We start from the raw sequence: 21178 nt of genomic DNA on the forward strand, positions 1-21178 counted from the left end.
TCTCAAAAGGGCTGAGGTTTATCAGCTGCAGTGTTCCCACAGACAAGATTAATTTAGTAAAGGGAGGCGAGGGTCTGCTATCCAGGCTGCGGGTGCTACTGGTTCTGTTTGGCACGACCCCATCTGTAGGCAGAGCAGCCGGTTTGCTTCATTGATTCAGGTTGCTTAGATGGATCTCCCTTGTCCAAAGAGATCAGGAGGAAGCATCCTGCAGACAGACAAGATTGAAACTTGACATATTGCCGTTGTTGGCTTGATCTTGAAGGTGCAAGGCTGGTTCAAAAGCAGCAAGAGATTCTCTGCCTGCAGAATGGTAGCCATGTTGGCAGACGAAGGGTTAATCTCTTGTTGCTGTAATAGGTTGGAGAGCAGTGGCTCAGCCTGCTGGTGTTAGCAAGATTAAAAGCAGGAGCTGCAGTGCCATTGACAATGCTGAACGAGAGGGACTTTGACAGCAAACTGCAGCTAAAAATTTTCTGTCCCTTCTTCTTTATGTTTTTTTACGAAATAACCAGCTCCTCCCCCCTTTGTGCCTACCATCAAGTCTGATGATGACACCTCAAATTTCGATGAACCAGACAAGAATTCACGAATTGTATCCTCTCTGTGCAAGCTGAACCCTGCAGGTTTCTCAGGAGAAGATTTGCCGTTTGTAGGATTCTCCTTCATCAAGGCGTTGGGGATTCTCCGAACAGAGTAAGTAGGAATTGCTGTTTTGTAGAGAATGAATAGGGGAAAATCAGTGTTTGATGTACTTGGCGGTGGAACGGGGAGTCGGGGGGGGGGTTAGGTTGGGGAAATGTGAATACCCAGCTTTTGACTGGTCTTCCCTCTGCTATAGGAAGATGATTCAGGCTTTGCTTTAGCTGTGATTCATGTCATTGGCTCTCACCCCCCTTCCCAATATTGTTGCATGAAAGGAATGCTTCATTCTGAGTCTAACGTTCCTCGTCTTAGAATCTGTCTGCTACATCCTAGAGGGAAGTGAACGGTTTTGACTGAATTCTCTCTGTGTGGCTTTGCAGGAATTTAGGAGAAATTTAGAAGAGTTTCAGATCTTGAGGGATGGGGGTGTGTTTGATTGGTGTGAAATGGCTAGGGCATTGCTAAGCACTCTAGGTCTACAAGGTTGGTCCGGTGAGGCACAAAGGTGTGGAGTTCATTTTCCTAGGAGCAAACTAGCAGCTCAGGTTACCCATTGAAACTGGGAGCAAGGTATCGACAAAACTCATGGTCAAAAGAGGCATTGGAGCTGCAGGATGGATGATGCAGAGGTCCATAGCGATTGGATGTCTTAGGGGAAGATAGAAGGTCCTATACGACAGTGGTACAGGGAAGAGTATCAGTTGTATAATGATGCCCCTTCTGGTCTGGTGGGCCCTTGATTTTTTTTGCTGCTACTGCCCAGAAGTAAAGCATGAGTATATAGCACGTCCAATTGAAGAACGGCTATAGGGTTGCCAGTCAGATAAATGCAGAGACTTAACTTGGGATTCCATGTACAGTGTGCTGTTAGTTGCCCCCAATGTCTCAGTATAAAGCAAGTTGTATTATGGGGTGGAAAGTCTAACCAAATCAGGTCTCTATATTTTTTAAATGTGAACTCTTGGGGCATGTGTGGAAGATGATCTGTTTAAAAAGAGAAGCCTGGAAACCAAATCTGATTTCTCTCCTGGCACCAACGATGTTCCCAATGTTATGAGTCAGAGAGGAACCTTAAATAGGCCAGCAATTAGAAGGGAGCTTCTTGACTGCCTGTGGTGTCCTCCTACTCGCAGGTGTCTCTTTTCTGGAGGGGGAGGAAGACAAGGGAGTACCAAGCAGGAATTGGAAGGTGGTGCTGTTGCCTCTGCGCCAGTGAGACAATCCTCTCTTGATGTCTTTTGTGCTCAATTTTGGCATTGTCGCTCCTGAAAAGCTTTTTAAAATGTTCCAATAAGAACTAGGAAGATGGTTGCTAGATTGGAGATCTTCCTTTTCACAGTAGGTATCTTGAGCTGCTGCTACCTATGTGATGGAACGGTGGGGTTTATATTGGCTAATTCGTGGAGGTTATCCATGGCTATTGGCTGAAACCTCCATGCTCAGAGGCAGTATACCTCTGTGAATTCCTAATGCTGGGGTTATAAAATAAAATAGAGGCTGTCGCCTTCACATCCGACTTGTAAGCTGCCCAGAGTCTTCTAGTCATTTTAGTCTGATCCAGCAGGGCAATTCCCCTGGGCTTTTACAAATGAACCTTTATTCAAGGAGGTAATTTATATTTTTTTAAAAAATGTAAATTTTGGAAGCTGAAGATTAGACTAGGAATAGTGATCAAATTAACAATAAGATCTTGAAATAAAAGATCAGAGACTTTTTCTGAGACTTTAAATTGTGCTCCAGAACATCTGCTCTGATTGCAATAGAAATAAAGCTAAGGCATTGCCTTAGGCTAAGGCATTGGTTTGAATCTTGCCTCTTCCATAAAATCATGCACTGGCTTTAGGCAAGCACCTCCCTCTCAGCCTGTGGCCCCCATCTGCCTTGTGCAGCTAATTGCATCAGCTTACCTTGCAGGATCGTTGTAAGGTTTGCAACAAGATAATGCATAGGGAGTGCTTTGAAAATCTGAAAGCGTTTTACAAATGCTGCTATTAATATTTAGCACTGAGTTGGAGACCAATAGATGAAACTCTTTGGTATGATCTTGTCCAGAAAATTAGTCCATAACTGAGATTATAGATCTTGGTACGGAGATATATAGACCATTGTTGCCAGGATACTTGAGCCATCTTAGTTGAACTGGAAGTCCAGATTGCATACTGTGTTCATTGACTTTAAGGATCATGTTTTATGGCATTAGTTTATTGATGACCCATGGGATAGCTTGGCTGTCAGATGGATTTTTTTCACCTCCGACATGGGCATGCAACTTGGTGAAGACTATCTTGGATGTGTGAGAAGGCAGTGCCTGTACAGTAAAGGGTTGTGGTTGATTTGCTTTGGCTTGGATGCTGGACAGTTTCTGTGGTCACCTTATAATTTTTAGGATACATTGAAAATTATTTCATTCAGATTTAGTAAGATTTTCTTGCAATAGCAGATATTTCTTAAAGAGAAACATTAACAAACATATTGCACTAATTCCATGTACATCTGGTAGATACTGTTTATTTATTGTCGTTTATTGTCAGAACCAGAGGATTAATTGTCTGTTTCTGGCTAGGTGCAGCATCCTCAAATGACATAATTAAAAAGTAGCAAGGTCAGTTATGATAGTTTTAGGAAACCTCTCAAGATTCCAAGTCGTGTTGCTGAATATGCCTAGACATTCTGATTCTCTGGATTTATTTTATACTGCAGACCAGGGCTTTTTTCAGCCGGAACTCAATTCCGGCACCTCTCAGGTGGGTGCCATTGCCATTCTAAGAGAATGAGGGAGGTGTTCATGCTGAGTTCCGGCACCTCTTTTTCCAGAAAAATAGTGCTGCTGCAGACCGTTATAGAGTTTTATGTTGGTTTAAGTGAAATGGCTTCCCTCAAAGAATCATGGGAATTGTAGTGTTGTGCAGTTGCTGCAAATTCTCTGGTGGAAAGCTTTACTCCCTCCTCACAGAACTAGTTCCCAGAATTCCCTAGGGAGAGGAAATGACAATAGTGTGTGCCACACTACTTATGTGGTGTTGATATGCTCTGTGTATTTTTAAAATTTGGGGAACCATTCTTCTTAACTGTGGAGTATGGCAGGTACTTCTCAGTCAACAGGGTCTTCCAGCTATTGAGATGAAACAAGAGCCTAGACATTGTGCATAGAAATGGTTGATAAGCTTGCCCTTTAAAATAATGAGAGAGGTGCTTATGAGATGGCCATATATCTGGAAGCAATGATTTTAATTGCCCTTCTCATTTTTCGGTCTTGAATACCATTATCATTTTTGATGTCTTATAAGAATGGCTATATATTTCATGTAGAAAAGATAAAGTGAATTTCAGAAGATTAGGATACTTCTATGAGAGCTTGGGTCACCTGGAATAATAAGGAACGGTGTCCTGCTTGTTAACTGACATTTCTCAACAGCAGGCTTGTCAACTGGGGCATTTTAGATAAGTATATTGTGTGGGAGAACAAGGCTTCTACCCAATCTTGGTCCTACTCAGTTTGACTAATTGAAATTAATTTATCAAAGTTAATAATAATAATAATTTTATTATTTATACCCTGCCCAACTGGCTGGGTTGCTCCAGCCACTCTGGGTGGCCTCCAACACATTTAAAAACATAGTACGTTAGTCAGGTCTACCAATTTCAACAGACCTATTGTGAGCTAGACAGACATTGGATACAAGGACTGAACTCCCCACTGAGATCCATCGTGAGTTGCTTCGAGTCTCAGATGCCTGTCAGTGACCAGGAATCCTGGTTTCATGCAGATTTGAAACCAGAATTTCGTAATTCCACATTCAGAAAAGCTGTGTGGCATTCCAGTTGATAAGAAAAATTCTGGGTTGTAACACAGTCCATTGCTTATAGACTTCATCTTGCAAATCACAAGGCCATGTGCATGCCTTGATTTATTTTGATCAATAACTGCTTGTTTAGTAGACACTAGACATGGATTGAATTAGCGAGCATGGATGTGACACAGTGCCACCCATACTGGAGTGTGAAATCTCCCTTGTCTTAATAACACATTAGTGCACTGCTTAGGAAAGTGATGGCATTTGCAGGGTTGCTGTTGCCATAAAGTATAGGAGGGGGATGAGAGAGGGCAGCAAGCTCTGAAGCTGAATCCTGACCTTGTGCAATCTTGGGCCTTGCTTTCACTGAGGTGGTGGTAACCTGTGTCTGGCGTGTACCACTCTGGAGTGCTGGTACAAGGAGTCTTACAATGCAAGGGCGCTCCCTACAAATGAAGTAACTAAAATTCCCTCCACATAGAAAACTAGCATATCAGGGAAAAGACTTGTCGACATTCTCGTTTTCTACATGCAGGGAATTTATTTTGGTATCACTTGATAGGGGCATTCTGTCATGTGATTCCCCCACCTACAGTCTGAAGTGGTACATGGGTTGCTATCTTCCTGTGAGCTGTGTGTGGAGTTCGGCTCTGCTTCAACCCGTGAGATGTCTTGGGCAAGGACTACTGAGAACTAATTACCAAACTAAGTACTTTAACGAGCTGAGAACTGGTGGGAGAATGTCTATATGGGCTGAATTTTTTTTGTCATGTAAGAACCACCCACGGTCTTGATACAAGCCTTGAAAAATGTCATCAGCTGGTCTATTAAGTTCCTTAAACATCTGAGGCTTCCTGTTCAGTGACCCTCAAAAAGCTGCTGTTTATGTGTTGTTGTAACTGAGGTACATTGATGAGGGATAGAAAATGGAATTTCTTTTTAAGCAGGAACTGGGGTTCTCAAGAATTTGGTAAATAAAACACTTTCTGCATTGGAAACTGGTTTCTGGCTTTGGAGAAAACCAGCATTTACTCAGCCTATTAATGTGTGTGTAAAGCAGGGATGGGACGCGGGTGGCGCTGTGGGTAAAACCTCAGCGCCTAGGACTTGCCGATAGCATGGTCGGCAGTTCGAATCCCCGCGGCGGGGTGAGCTCCCGTCGTTCGGTCCCAGCTCCTGCCCACCTAGCAGTTCGAAAGCACCCTTAAGTGCAAGTAGATAAATAGGTACCGCTTTATAGCGGGAAGGTAAACGGCGTTTCCGTGTGCTGCTCTGGTGCCGGTTCGCCGGAGCAGCTTCATCACGCTGGCCACGTGACCCGGAAGTGTCTGCGGACAGTGCTGGCTCCCGGCCTCTAGAGTGAGATGAGCGCACAACCCTAGAGTCTGTCAAGACTGGCCCGTACGGGCAGGGGTACCTTTACCTTTTAAAGCAGGGATGAGGAACCTGTGGTCCTCTCTGAAGGTGTTGGACAACAACTCCCAGCATCTCTGACCATTGGTCATGCTGATGAACATCTGGAGGGCCACAGGTTACCGACATCAATGGTGTAAACTAAGGTATTACGTTGGGATCATCTCTCTTCCTCCATCCCGCGCCATATTGCCCCATTGGCTCTAATGCATGATCATTGCATCTTGGCATTAGGAGTTGTGACAATGTCCAAAGTCACATGCATTCTTAAGCCTATGCATCTGGAATTCTGCACTGTGTACTGTAGAGATTGCATCAGATGCACACGAAGCTGAAGTTGTAGACAGGGCTGGTGGGTGCTGTTGTGCTCGCCTGCCACAAGCTCAAGCTTACTTATTTATTTTATTTATTTCTGTCCGACTCTTCCTCCCAAAGTAGCCCAAGGTGGCAAACATCCATGGTTCAAGCAATGCAATGGTTTGCATGCTTTTGCAAATATATGATAATATTGGTTAGTTACTGTTTTGACAGAGACTGTAGAAGATGCTCTTGCATGAAAGCCCTCTTGAGGATTTAGAGCAAGCCTTTGCAGGAGATGGCTAATTTTTATTTTTCTTTCCTAACTGCCTTTCTGCCCCCAAATAGACCAACCAGGTTGTTTACAAGCAATGTAAACAGTGACATCTACAACACCATTTAGTAACAGTTGGGACCCATTAAAAACTTTCAAGGCAGCAAAAGGATTTTTTTTTAAAAAGGATTGCCTATAGCTCATCAAACCTTTCATCAAAAAACCACAGGAATGGGACCCACCTTGTGGACTTCAAGGGGAACAGTGGTGGCAGGTGATATTCCATTACTTAAAAAGGCCCCCTTTGAGTGGTAAACCATAGCAGGGTCTCATCCAAAGACCTTATCACCTTGCAGGGTGTGGGGAGCTTGCATGGGAGAGAGTTTTTTCTGAAACACCCTTAATCAAGACTCTCTAGTCTAGGGTTTTCATGGTCCTGAAACAACTTCACAGCTAATGAAATTCTAAGATGGGCAGAATATGGTTCCAGAAGGTACTCCTCTTTAGCTTGGACATTGACAGCTAAGTTTTTGGTGATTTATTTATTTATTTGTGTGTGAGAGAGACCATCTCTATTGTCTGGTATATATTCTTTAGTCTGTTTCAAGTAGTTCTATTAGGTTTTAATACTATATGATTCTTACCTGCCCTGGGACCTTCTGGTGAAGGGTGGATAAGAATTCACTTACCATATTTTTTGCACCATAACAGACACTTTTTTCCTCCTAAAAAGTAAGGGGAAATGTCTGTGCGTGTTATGGAGGGAATGCCTACGGGTGGCATGCCTACGGATTTTCCTCCTCTAAAAACTATGTGTGTGTTATGGTCGGGTGCGTGTTATAGAGCGAAAAATACGGTAAATAAAATAAAATAAATTTCAATCATGCACAAAAATAACACAAGAGGAAGAAACTCAAATAAATGGCCATCAGTTTCTTTCTTAAGTACAAGGTGAGAAAACATGAGCAAACACCTGTAAATAAGCTTTTAAGATTGCCATACTTACATTGCTGGCGACAAAGAGTCCTGAGTATTGTAGCATTAGAAATGAAATCCGACTATACCACATAAACATGTTCTGTGGTTTCTAAACCTTTGGAGACTTTTATATTGTTGCACGCCACCCTCAAACTCTGCCTAGCAGCGACAAGATTCCAGCTGGGCTTGGAAAATTGGGTACGGCAGAGACTAATATCTTTAAGTTACAGGGTTTTATTTGCACTTATATACACCTGAATCTACTGTGGAGAGTTCAAAGCATTCACATCTCTTGTGGCCTTGCTTCCTGCAGGAGTGCAGTATTGGATTCCAGGGCAGCCAAAACACCATCTCCCCGTGTCTCTTAGTTCCAGCCTGTCATTCCCAGCTCACATGGAGCTTTGCCCCTCTTCCTCCTTCTCACTGCTATCTGACTCCAAGGAGCTCCCAAAGCCTACGGCAGGCATGTCCAACTCCCAAGAGACTGTATAAAAAAACCTGGTAGATCGCAATCTACTGGTTGGACATCCCTGGCCTACAGCATTCCTATTAGAAATCCTAAACCTGGCCTTTTCCTCTGTCTACTAGCACTCAGCAAAGAAGGAGCCCCCTGTAACCTTGGAAACCACCACCCTCTGTTGACTGGCTGGGAGTCTTCTGCCCTGATGATGGTTTCCATTAATGGGCCATTTACTCTGCTTTATTCCTTAAAGCAGGCATGGCCAAACTTGGCCCTCCAGCTGTTTTGGGACTACAATTCCCATCATCCTTAGCTAACAGGACCAGTGGCCAGGGAAGATGGGAGCTGTAGTCCCAAAACAACTGGAGGGCCAAGTTTGGCCATGCCTGCCTTAAAGGTTTGCACCAGCTGGCCCTGCCCTGCTAGCCTGGTTTGTTTGCATACACTAAATGTAGGAATTTCCGTGTTTGGCCCGGTGTAATCAAACCTTGTTTAATTCTGACTTTTACTAAAGCCAAGAATTATGGGGAGGATCTGGCACAAACCCACAACACATTTAGGGGGATCTAGCCTTCCCCCCTGCAAAGTTCATAACAATATTATGCATTATCTTTTCCGTGATGGCCAGGTTCCGTATGTTTTTATGCCATAAAGTTATTAGCAGGGCCTGTGGCGTCCTCCACACTTGTGCTATAAGCATCCTAGCTGCTGCCAGTAGCCAGCCAGTTATTTATTTAAAATAATTTAAAAATAATAAAAAATAGAATAAAAAAATGAAAACACCAGTTAGGGAACGTACTGGGTGACTGGAAGTTTCTGGATTGTCTCCGCAAGCAGCTCCACACGGAGCAAACCACAATAGTCTTAAACCTACAGGATGCCAGGTGTGTATCCTTCCTCAAATATACTGCAGTAGAAAAAAATCTAATTAGTTCTGAAATGTAGGGGGAAAAACAAATTTGCTATACTTTTATTAAATGGAAGACATTTTAAAAACTCTAGGCAGCCTGTGGAAAAAAATACTTCCTCAGCAGGCTTAGGCACTTAAATTATATTGTACAGAAGAGTTATTAAATGTGAAAAGGGTTCTAGGGAAAACTGAGATGGGCTGTTACTTAAGCTAGTACTACCAAAATTGGTGGTCTCAGAGGGTTAAATTAGTTAATTCTCCCCTTCTAATTAGTTAACAGATAAATGACCTCCTTCCCTACTGGCCTTCTTGGGCTTTATGATCTGCAGAGGGGGCTTTTTGGTAGTTCCATCAACAGAGTATGTAGAGTTCTGTAGGAAGGGAAAGAATGAGAAACCAGGGATCAGTTCCCAATTTAAGCAGTTCATATCAATAGCCTATAGGGTGGTAAAGTTCACAAACGTTTCCCCACTAGCAACCGGAAGTGGTATTGCATGACCGAGAGGGACTGTAACTTGGTGGGTAGAGCTGTGCATACATAAGAACATAAGGAGAGCCTGCTGAATCAGGCCAATGGTCCACCTAGTCTAACATCCTGATCTCACAGCGCCTGTGGCAACACTTGCCTCTGGGATTTGAGCACAAGAGTACTCTCCCCTCCTTTGGTTTCCAGCAACTGATATTAAGAAGCATTGCTGCCTCTCTTTATGGAGGCAGATCATAGCCATTGTGGCTAGTGGCCATCAGTAGCCCTCTCCTCCATGAATTTGTCTAATCTTCTTTTAAAGCCAAGAGGATTTAGAAGTTCAGAAGTTTCCAGACTCAATACCCGGTCTCTCCAGGTAGGGTTGGGAAAAGACTCCTGCAGTCACCTGCTGGAAGTCTGATAGGATATAGTCGAGAAACAGTCTTACCGCTGCATCTGTTTGTATGAACTAGGCCAATACTTCAATAGCTCTATAAATGAAGATGTCGGAAGAGAAGCAGCAACAGTCTTGCAGTTTCCTGATCCTATGCGACTTGGATAGCTTTTATTTTTCATGCCACACCTCAGTGGTTCTACTGCCCATTAATTTGAGTTCTAGTTTTCAGTGAACAGAGCTGTCTAAACCGTTTAGTGATGATGTACATTAGAGTCAGTGGTGGGGTACTGGTTAGAGTGTGAGACTATAACCTGGTTTCAAGTCCCCGCTCAGCCATGAAGCTCACTCGGTGTGACATTGGGCCAATTGCTGTCTCTCAGCCTAACCTACCTCACAGGGTTTTTGTGAGAGCAAAATGGAGAGGGGAGAACCATATATACCACCTTGAGCTCCTGGGGTGCTGGGTAGTTATATAAATGTAAGAAATAAGAAATGGGTAGGTGTTTGGGGGAAGGGCATAGCTCAGTGGTAGTGTGTCTACTTTGCATAAAGGTCCTAGGTTCAACCCCCAGCATCTTCAGATAGGTTTGGGAATGTCCCCTACCTGAAATCCGGGAGAGTTGCTGCCAGCCAGTGTAGATTGCATTGAGCAAAATGGACCAATGGTCTGACTCAGTGTATGGCAGCTTCCCATGTGTTGCATGAAGCTGGATTCAGCATATTGAAGTAAGTGCTTGTTTGGGAACAAACTTATGGCCCAAGTTCATTTCATGCTTTAATATGACCTGTTGTATACCTTTTCTTGGGACGCGGGTGGCGCTGTGGGTTAAACCACAGAGCCTAGGACTTGCTGATCAGAAGGTCGGCGGTTCGAATCCCCACAATGGGGTGAGCTCCCATTGCTCAGTCCCTGCTCCTGCCAACCTAGCAGTTCGAAAGCACGTCAAAGTGCAAGTAGATAAATAGGTACCGCTCTGGCGGGAAGGTAAACAGCGCTTCCGTGAGTTGCTCTGGTTTGCCAGAAGCGGCTTAGTCATGCTGGCCACATGACCAGGAAGCTATATGCCGGCTCCCTCGGCCCATAGAGCGAGATGAGCGCCGCAACCCCAGAGTCGGCCACGACTGGACCTAATGGTCAGGGGTCCCTTTACCTTTATGCCTTTTCTTAGTTTGGGTTATGTTAGAAGAATTTTGTCTCTTGATTGTTTTTTTAATTCTTTATCTGGAGCAGGCTCTCCTAATTATGTAGTGCAGGGTAAACACTGGAATACATATTACTAAACGCTCTCGTAGTTGGGCATATTGTAGTTCCTTAGTAACTGGCTTCAGATTAGAAAGTCTGTTGATGATGGGTATGTACTTCTAAAAATGGGATGAAACACTTTTTCATTCATTCATTAATTCAGTCAGTCAGTTGTACCTTCCAAAATAAAATGTTTCCAAGGTGTCCTACAACACAGGCAATACAAAGAATTTAAGGGGCCAGCCTAAAGAGACACTAAGGCTTAATCATAGAAAGGGTTTCTGAGCAGAGTGTTTTTTGCAGCACAGCTAAAGTCAGCAAGAGAAGGTGTGTAGCAGATGTCCATAGGGCTGTAGCACCAGCTTTGAAAAGGCCCTTTCCTTGGTACCCACCAGTCTGATTTAAGAAATGGTGGGCCAGGGAGAAGAGTTAGTGAATCTAAGCTCAGTTAGTTAGAGCATGGTACTGATAACACCAAGGTTGCAGGTTTGATTCCTGCATGGGACAGCTGCATTGCATTGCAGGGGGTTGAACTAGATGATCCTCAGGGTCCCTTTCAACTCTATAATTCTATGAAATCTATAATCTTGAAGTCAGTTTCCTAGGGCTGCTATGGGTGCAAGTGCATTTGTGGTGGTGAAACTCTACATTGACTGCCTGAGATGATTCAAAGCACAGTAGAGTACGATAGGGAGAAGGAATGCTGGCTGCTTAGATCCTTGACAGGAAGAACATTTTGAAGGCCTAGACAAGGAAGGTGGAAGCATGAACTTAGGAAAGCAGGAGCTGGAAGTACATATACTGGTGGGAATCACAAGAGGGAAGAGTAATATTTGGGGGTTTGTGTCCTGCTTATGGACTTCCCATGGGCATCTGATTGGCCACTGTAAGAACAAGATGCTGGACTAGGTGGGTCTTTGGCCCAATCCAGTAGGGCCACTCTTACATACTTGTGCATAAGCAGGATAACAGTAACACAATGATATCACCAAAGCAGTAACTAAGATGAAACAAACATAAAATTCTCAAGTTGCCTACTGCCCAAAAGTTAACCTGGGGTATGGTTTGGCAGACCTTCATGGAAAAAACATTCTATTTCACCAAATTACAGTGGTACCTCTGGTTGCGAAAGGGATCCGTTCCGGAGCACCCTTCGCAACATGAGCAGAACGCAACCCGCATCTGCGCGGGTTTTGATTTGCCGCTTCTGTGCATGCGCGTGACATCATTTTGAGCGTCTGCGCATGTGCGAGCAGCGAAACCCGGAAGTAACCTTTCCGGTACTTCCGGGTTGCTGCGGGACGCAACCAGAAAAGATTTAACCTGAACCAAACGTAACAAGAGGTATAACTGTACTGATAGCAATTGGTTCTGTTAACCAACCAAAGTGCTTTCACCGTTGGTTCTGTCCATTCCTCCGAGAGAGCAAAGCAAGCTCTCGTTTGTAATGACATAGGTAAACTTTGAAGGCTCGGTGTGGCAGATGTCCCCCCCCCCCCATTCATAGTTGTGTGGAGAGGAGACTGGGACGTGTGTCCCTGTTACGTTGGGCCATGGGGAGGCTCAGAAAATGTCAGTATGACTTGCTGTCGCTCAAGCCCAACTGGAGTCTGGAGAAAGGCAGGGACTCTCCCTAATGTTGCAGCAAGCCTCATAGAAACTCCAAAGTCAGGGAAACCTTGAAGTTGGGGGAGCTGCCACACTTTGTTAGGATATTTCCGTTCCACCTTAAAAGGGAGCAGGATGTTTGTATAACAGCCTGCGTAAGTTCCTGTCTCACAGGATGTTTTATGTTGTAAGTTCGTTTCGTTTTTGTCTGTTTTGCCTGAGCAGTCAGAGCAGACGGTCATGATTTCTTTGTTCTGACCAACGCCTAATAAACTGTAAATATGCATGTTCTGCTCTCACGCTGTGCAACTTCTGTTGTGTGAATTCTGCTGTCAGAGTGTGCACTAAGCCTGAGGCTTAGTGTCCCTGAATTGCTGATATTGCCTGACTACGGGAGGTCGATGGATCGTCCAGCACCGAGCTTGGGGGCTCAGATGGATTCTATCTCCCTGGCAGTATCCCAACAACAAGGTTATGGGCCCAGATTCACGGCACTTGCAGGAGAGTAAGACTGCGACAGACTGCTGAGGTATGTGTGGGAAAAGCGAAAGCAGAGGCTTTTCTGTTGCCGCGGCAGCCTCTTTGATGTCCGGCTGGCCTAATTGGCCTGGGAGCCGAGCCAAGCAGGCTTCGTGATTTATGGGTGCCAAGATAAGGAGTCTCTGAAGTGAAGAAGACTCACGGCTGACGTTAAGAGGTGGAATGGAGTTTTTCCAAGCCTCTGAAGCTGCTGAGTGTCCAAAGTTAAATCGGGACAATTATCAGAGCTGGGCAAAATGGTGTGAGAGTTTGCTGCGTCAGTTTGGAGTCTGGCATACTATATCAGAAGCCACTCCAGTTCCTCGGACAGAGAAATGGCAGGCCCAGGATTCGAAGGCCGTGGATATTATTGTCTTATCCGTCTCTCTGGAGGAAATAAAGACGCTTGCTGGAAATCTCACGGCACGTGACATGTGGGATGCTTTGAAAAAGGCCCACCAGCCAATAATCCCAGCCCAGTGTTTGAATGCATCGGAGGTCCTGGCTGTTTCCCAGAATGCTAGTGAAAGCAGAGATGCCGAGGGCACCGGTTGCAAGCTGCAGGGGGAGCTGACTGTGATGTCATCCCAGGCAGCATTCCAGCCTCCAGGGGGAGCCAAGGAGTCGGCAGCTGAGAGCTCTGTTTCCCATGGGAACCAAGGTCAGAGCCTTTGCAGAGGCCGGAAGGCCAGAAGTAGACAGAGACGAAAGCCTGCAGATGGCCCGAAGCAGAAGGGGGGTGAAGAGCCCTCGCCAGTGGAAAACAAGGCTTTGTTTGCTGGCACAGCTCCACCAAAGGCTAAAGGCACGTCTGATGGCCAGGAGCAGGGGGGCAAGTTGCAAAAGCCCACGCCAGTGGAAAACAAGGCTATGTTTGCTGGCACAGCTTCACCAAAAGCTAAAGGCAAGCTGCAAAAGCCCACGCTGGTGGAAAACAAGGTTTTGTTTGCCAGCAAATCTGCTTCGAAGAGGAAGGCCAGGTTTATTGTTGACTCTGCGGCCACGCGCCATCTCACCAAAGACCGCCATCTGTTTGTCTCCTTCACACCTCAAGATGGAGAGGTCCAGCTGGCTGATGGAAGGACTTTGCAAGCTACAGGAGTTGGAACTGTGAAACTTGCAAGTCTGAATACGACCATTAGCAATGTACTTTTTGTTCCAGGAGCTGCGGACAATTTGATTAGTGTACCACAGCTGACTGGGCGTGGATTTGAGGTTTCCTTCAAGAGGGCTGTCTGTGTCATCAGAAAAGGCAAAGAGGACATGTGGCATGCAAAGTTGGTGGATGGTTTGTTCAGTCTAACTTATGATGATGTTGCTGTGTCTAATGCTGATTCTTGTTGTGTTGCACAAACTAACAAGGTTCTTCATGCAGGATGCATTCATGATGCACATCGAAGATTTTGTCACCTCTCTTGGCAAGCGCTAGCCAAGATGCCTGAGTTGGTTGAAGGTTTGGACATCAAACCTTGCAAATATCACATGAAATGTGTATCTTGTGCAGAGAACAAGGTGAAGGTTGCTCCAAAAGGCAAGGAGTCTAGCAGGCAGGCTTCCAAACCCTACCAGCTAGTTCACGCAGACCTGGTAGGTCCTCTAGCGCCCTCTTTGGGAAGAGCAAGGTACTTCATGGTTCTAATTGATTCTTTTTCCAGGTACATTCATGTGTTTATGCTCGAGCAGAAATCGCAAGCATTTCCTAAGTTCAAGGCATTCTGTGCTTGGTTGGAGAATGCTCATGGTAAACGTATTGGCTGTCTGTTTACTGATCGGGGCGGGGAGTTCACTTCTCAGCAGTTTGAAGCTTTCCTGACTGAGAAGGGAATCCAGCATGACTTGTCAACGCCTAGATCGCCATGGATGAATGGGCTTGCGGAGAGAGCAAATCAAACGTTGCTGCAGGGGATAAAAACCTTGTTGCATGATGCCAATCTCCCTGAGAAGTTTTGGGGGGAGGCTTTGGCGAATTTTGTTTATTCTTTTAACAGGAGACTGTCATCACCTATTGGCTGCACTCCCTATGAGAAAATGTTTGGTAAGAAACCTAACACCAAGCACTTGAGAATCTTTGGTTCTGACATGTGGGTACACACCCCACAAAGCAACAAGCTTGGGAAGCGTGGGGCACATGGTTTGTTCATGGGGTACGAAAAAGGTGCATACAGGGTATGGATGACTAACTCTAAATCCATAAAGTTCACAAGGAGTGTTGAGTACAATCCTAAGTGGGGGGAAAATGTGGGAATTTTCCAGAGTTACCCAGAGGAGGATGAAGGTGATGTGAAGAAACCAGATCATGCTGAAAAAGCTGAGGAAACTGAGGATGATGATGATGATGATGATGATGATGATGATCAGAGTTCGAATTCCAGTTCAGTGGGCGGCGCTGCTGCTGCTGTCAGTGACAGTGATGACACAGCAGACTACAAGAGCGCAAAGGCCTCAGTCAGACCATCTGATGAGTCTGACAATGAACTGGAAGAACCACTGTTCACCATTGGTCACTTTTCTCCTAAGAAAGAGGAGATGAGTCCAGAAGACTTGCGTCTGGTTCGCAGGTCTGAAAGGGCGACCAAAGGCAAACCTCCAAAGAGATTTGCTGATGAGTTTGCTAAGATGGCAACTGCTGCTCTTAGTAGCTCAGAGAAGGTGTGGGAACCTTCAAGCTTCAAAGAGGTCCAGGAGTTAACCTCTAAAGATGCTGAGCCTTGGCTTAATGCCATGAAGGCTGAAGTTGATTCCTTAAACAGGAACCAGACTTGGGAGCTGGTACCGGTAGTCCCAGGAATGAGACTGGTTGGCAGCAAATGGGTCTTCAAGGCCAAGACAGACCAGAATGGCAAGGTTGTCAGACACAAAGCCAGATTGGTTGCCAGAGGTTTTTCACAGGTACCAGGGCAGGATTACCACGAGACCTACTCACCCACGGTCAAATATGAGAGCATTCGGCTGATGCTCAAGATCGCTGCGGAGGAGAAACTGCATGTTTCCCATCATGACATTAATACAGCTTTTTTGTACGGGATTTTGAACGAGCAGCTGTACATGCTTCCACCTGATGGGATGCAGATACAGAAGGGAATGGTCTGTAAACTGCGGAAATCCTTATATGGTCTCAAGCAGAGTGCCAGGTGTTGGAACACAAAACTCACTGAAACGTTGCTTTCTCTAGGTTTTCACCAAGGCAAAGCAGATCCATGTGTGTTTGTCAAGGAGGAGGGGCAAAACAAACTGTATTGTTTATGTTTTGTTGATGATCTTCTGATGTTTTGGAAGAATCAGGCTTTCTACCAAAGCACCCTAGCTCAGCTGAAGGAGCACTTTGACATGAAGGATCTTGGTGAGGTATCCAACTATCTTTCTCTGCAGGTGGAGAGGGACCAAGCAGGTAATTTTCTGGTACACCAAACACAGAAAATTACTGATGTATTAACCAGGTTGAATTTGGTTGATGCAAACCCAGCAGACACACCGATGGTGACAGGTTACCAGGTAGACAGTACTGCTGAAGCATTTTCTGACACGACGCTATACAGATGCATTCTAGGCAAGTTGAATTTCATTGCTAGATGTTCAAGACCTGACATTGCTGTAAGCACTAACCTGCTTAGCAGACATGCTAACAATCCTACTGTTCAGGATTGGAAAGCTCTGAAGCGCATAGCCCGGTATTTGAAAGGGACTATGCACTACAGGCTGAGGTTCACCAGTCAGAAGACTGGAGGTCTTGAAATCTTTGCAGATGCAAGTTTTGGAAGTGACACCACGGATGGTACAAGCACTTCTGGAGTATGCTACATGTACAACCACTGCCTGTTTGACTGGTTGTGCAAAAAGCAGACAACAGTTAGCCTAAGTTCCTGTGAAGCAGAACTCAATGCTCTGTCATTTTCACTCATGGATTGTGAATGGTTGATGCAACTGTTTAAGGACATTGGGGTTTCTGTGAAATGTCCTATACGTGTGTATCAAGACAATAGATCTTGTTTGGCTTTGCTGAACTCAGAGAGTTGCAAGCAAAGAACCAAGTACTTGCAGATTAAGCTACATCGTGCAAGAGAGTGTATTCAGAAAGGACTCATTCAGGTGTCCTACATGCCAGGAAATGAAATTCCTGCTGATCTGTTGTCTAAGGTTGTTAACAGAGAACAACTGAAGGTTTACGCACAAAGGTTGCAATTGGGTTGAACCACAGGTACTACAGGTTACACGGAAAGGGGGAGGATGTTAGGATATTTCCGTTCCACCTTAAAAGGGAGCAGGATGTTTGTATAACAGCCTGCGTAAGTTCCTGTCTCACAGGATGTTTTATGTTGTAAGTTCGTTTCGTTTTTGTCTGTTTTGCCTGAGCAGTCAGAGCAGACGGTCATGATTTCTTTGTTCTGACCAACGCCTAATAAACTGTAAATATGCATGTTCTGCTCTCATGCTGTGCAACTTCTGTTGTGTGAATTCTGCTGTCAGAGTGTGCACTAAGCCTGAGGCTTAGTGTCCCTGAATTGCTGATATTGCCTGACTACGGGAGGTCGATGGATCGTCCAGCACCGAGCTTGGGGGCTCAGATGGATTCTATCTCCCTGGCAGTATCCCAACACACTTTTGGGGTGCTCTTATCTGACAAAAAGAAGGTAGTGACCAATGGCACCTTGGCAAGTGTATGTGTATGGACAGGTGACCTGCTTTTTCTTTGCGTTTGTGCTTCTGCAAATTCCTCTAGTATTAAGCATTTGCTATTCAAACTACCCCAAGGTATTTATTTCCATGGCTGGCTTCCCTCTTCGCTCCAGTTTATTAATTGCCTAGTTAAATAAACTGTGCTGCTGTGAATAGCTTTTGTGTGTGCATGTTGTGGTTTCCTTTTCCTTTTATTATGGTAAGCATTCAAGGATGGGCGGGGGAGTATAAACATGTTTTATCAATCTAGTTCTTAATATACAAAGTGTCTAACAACAAATAGCTCCAGTTCCAGAAAGAATATTTCAGTGTTTGCCCTCTGCAGTGCTGGCATGTAGAGTAGGTTTTGATTGTTTTTTTTTTAGACAACAACATTGTATAGGGGTTGGGATAGCTAGTATTTTTTTGAGTCAGAGGATCACATTCCCACATGGGCAACCTTCTGGGAGCTGCATGCTAGGTTGTAAGGGGCAGTTGTGGAGAAATGAACTACAACTCGCATCAGCCCCAACAAGCATGGCCAATGGCCAGGGATAATGGGAACTGTAGTTCAGTAGCATCTAGAGGGCCAGAGGTTCCCCACGCCTGGTCTATCACACTGAGATGGTGATGTCTGAACCAGGCCAGTCTTTCTCAAGCCATCAAGCACATCTCTGGATGTTTCTTTTTCCCCATGAAGAGTTTTAACACTTTGCTCTTCTAATGCTAACAAACACTGTGCAAGCTACTAGTAATGCCTCTAGGTTAGACCTCAATAATGTACTCTAAGTGGAGGTTGTGCTTAATGGTTGAAAACCCCATGGGGTCTTTCTATCTTAGCAACACCTTTTTCATGTCTTTCCCATTATTTCCTTTGACTGGCTTCTAAATTGCAGCCATAAAGATTGCCATGTATTGTGATGGCCATTGTGAAAATAATAATATACCCACCTTTCCCAGAAAAAAAAGTCTTTATGTGATGCTTAATAGCAACATAATGTGGCTCAGCTCTTGTAACTAGGGCATTCTCATATTCATCTTGCAACCTATCGCAACAATGTTCTGCTGGGTCTTTGCATCCTTTGGGGTGGGGTGAGGAAGGACCTGTGGGTCCTCCAGGGGTTTTGGACTCCCATCAGGCCCAGCCAGCATGGCCAATGGCCAAGGATTATGGGAGTTGGGAATGTCTGGGAGGAAACAGCTCCCAGCTCTCAACTCATATCCATAAGTAATCTTCCATAAATAATGTCTCTTATAGACCGTCCCCAACAAAAAGTACCGTATTTTTCGCTCTATAAGACGCACCAGACCACAAGACGCACCTACTTTTTGGAGGAGGAAAACAAGAAAAAAAATATTCTGAATCTCAGAAGCCAGAACAGCAAGAGGGATCGCTGCGCAGTGAAAGCAGCAATCCCTCTTGCTGTTCTGGCTTCTGGGATAGCTGCGCAGCCTGCATTCGCTCCATAAGACGCACACACATTTCCCCTTACTTTTTAGGAGGGAAAAAGTGATTCTTATAGAGCAAAAAATACGGTATGTGGTGGCCAGGTTACTAAGTAATTTACCTGACTGTAAAGGTAATCAAAATGTGCTGCTAGGTTTTTGCTTTTGTTGTATTATCTGATATTCAGAGTTGCATTCAATGATAATCATATATAGAGTAGAGCCACTGAAAATAGTCTGACTAACTCGGATCCATTAATTTCAATGGGCCTGCTCTGAGTTGAAGTTAGATAACACCAGTTTTTTGGGGTTTGTGTGTGTGTTTGTTTGTAATGATCTTTTTAAAAACCATTTAGACTGCTCTGGTGTGGTGGTACATATATATGTGCAAATTATTATTATTATTATTTGGGGTTCTTTTTTTTTCTTCTTTAAAGGTCTGCTTTGGGTTTGGATTCTCCAGCCAAGATTAACTCCATGGAAAAGAAAATCCTTCTTAAGAGTAAAGAGCTGCAAGACACCCGGGATAAGTGCCACAAGGTATTTATTTACATGGCCAGCCTCCCACCTTGCTCCAGGGATCTTCAACCTGTGTATGCCAAAGGACCTACCAGATGCTGCTGATGGGTCCACAGCTTCGGTGGAGCAGTTTCCTCCTCACCAGTTAGATGAGGGAGATGAGTTTAGGTCATGTCTGTTTCTAGACCCGTTAATTTTATAACAAAAGGAGGCTCTGGATTTTCTCTAGACCTTTGCTTGGCCTGGCGGTGACGGCAGTGGTTTCCAGCAGGTGGCATTTCTTCTTCCATCAAATGCTCAGCAGCTTCGGTTCTGTTCTGAATGCTACGAAGTCTCTCTTCTTCTTCTGCTTCTTCTTTTCCTCTTTTCGTCCTTCGGTTTCTGCTTATGTAACTGTTGCCGCTTCATTGATTTGACAGTGAGAACTGTTGCTGAAAGAAAACTCACTGGGATATACATTTTAAACCCCTCTCTTTGTTTTGAGAGACTTTAAAGAGTGTGCAGTTACTTCTCTTTCTGTTCCGTGCTGGACTTGACATTTGATCCCTCAGAAGGACATGGGGGAGAGCCCTCCTCTGGTCCAACATGGATTTGGGATAAAGCTAAAGTGACCCATCTCTGGAGAAAAAAAAATAATCAGGTGAAAAAATGATTGTGGCTTCTTTGCTAACTGGGGTTCGAAGAGTGACTGAATGTGAACAAGCGGCTTGAATGAATGGGGTGACTTAGACTTACTGCCTTTCCTTGAGAAGGAACTGTGAATCCCCAGGAGCAGAACCATGGTATTTGAATTTAAACAGAATTCTAGCCTAGTCTCTCTTCCAGAGACAGATTTTCCTCCCGAGTTGTGCATCGACCCTTTGTCTGCTCGTAGACCCTTGGAAAATGCTTTTAAACCTTTTAATGTTTGTTGCAGATGGAGCAGGAAATGACGCGCTTGCACCGCAGAGTATCGGAGGTGGAGGCTGTACTTAGCCAAAAGGAGGTGGAACTGAAAGCCTCCGAGACCCAGCGATCCCTCCTTGAGCAGGACCTGGCTACCTACATCACAGAATGCAGTGTGAGCCTCTACCTGTTCCCCCTGAAGTCACTGACTTCCGTTGGTCTAAAACCTTTCTGTTATGGATGTCTCAGTAAGGCATATGGCAGAGGGAGCTTAAGAAGGATAGCTGTCTTAATTAAATAGGGGTGGTTAATTGCCAAAGCACTGTAAGCCTGTTACATGGTTTTAATTCATTAATGACCTGATAGGTTGACAGCGTGGCAGAGAAGGCAAAGGAAATTTAGCTTGAGTCTTCCATGCAGAAGATAGCAGCGGATATGGTGCTTGTTGGAGTTTACATACTTTGGACTATTTCCTTAACCAAATCTGAAGCAAGGTAGTCATGATTCAGAAGCATTTATTTGACACTGGTAGGGAAGTCTGGGCAAAGAATCTTCTTACATTGATCCTTTTCTTTCTGTAGTATTAGCATATCTGAAACTGCCAATACTTTGACTTTCCAAGGAATTCTTGGTCTAACTGGAGGTGTCAAGAGAGTGGACCTTGTGTTCAT

The 21178-nt window shown here is 44.7% G+C and overlaps 1 protein-coding gene across 10 annotated transcripts in view; it reads left to right on the forward strand.

Annotated features, from left to right (window-relative positions):
- Positions 1 to 21178, forward strand: part of CIT (citron rho-interacting serine/threonine kinase) — a 112310-nt gene that overhangs the window by 21581 nt on the left and 69551 nt on the right. For all 10 annotated transcript variants that reach the window (XM_053369707.1, XM_053369710.1, XM_053369708.1 and 7 more), the window contains 3 exons: positions 516 to 696; positions 19541 to 19643; positions 20539 to 20682. In XM_053369707.1, coding sequence (XP_053225682.1) covers positions 516 to 696; positions 19541 to 19643; positions 20539 to 20682 — 428 coding nt within the window. The remainder of the gene's footprint in view (positions 1 to 515; positions 697 to 19540; positions 19644 to 20538; positions 20683 to 21178) is intronic.

The sequence above is a fragment of the Podarcis raffonei genome, chromosome 16, assembly GCF_027172205.1.
Source record: "Podarcis raffonei isolate rPodRaf1 chromosome 16, rPodRaf1.pri, whole genome shotgun sequence".
In the NCBI taxonomy this organism is placed as follows: domain Eukaryota; kingdom Metazoa; phylum Chordata; class Lepidosauria; order Squamata; family Lacertidae; genus Podarcis; species Podarcis raffonei.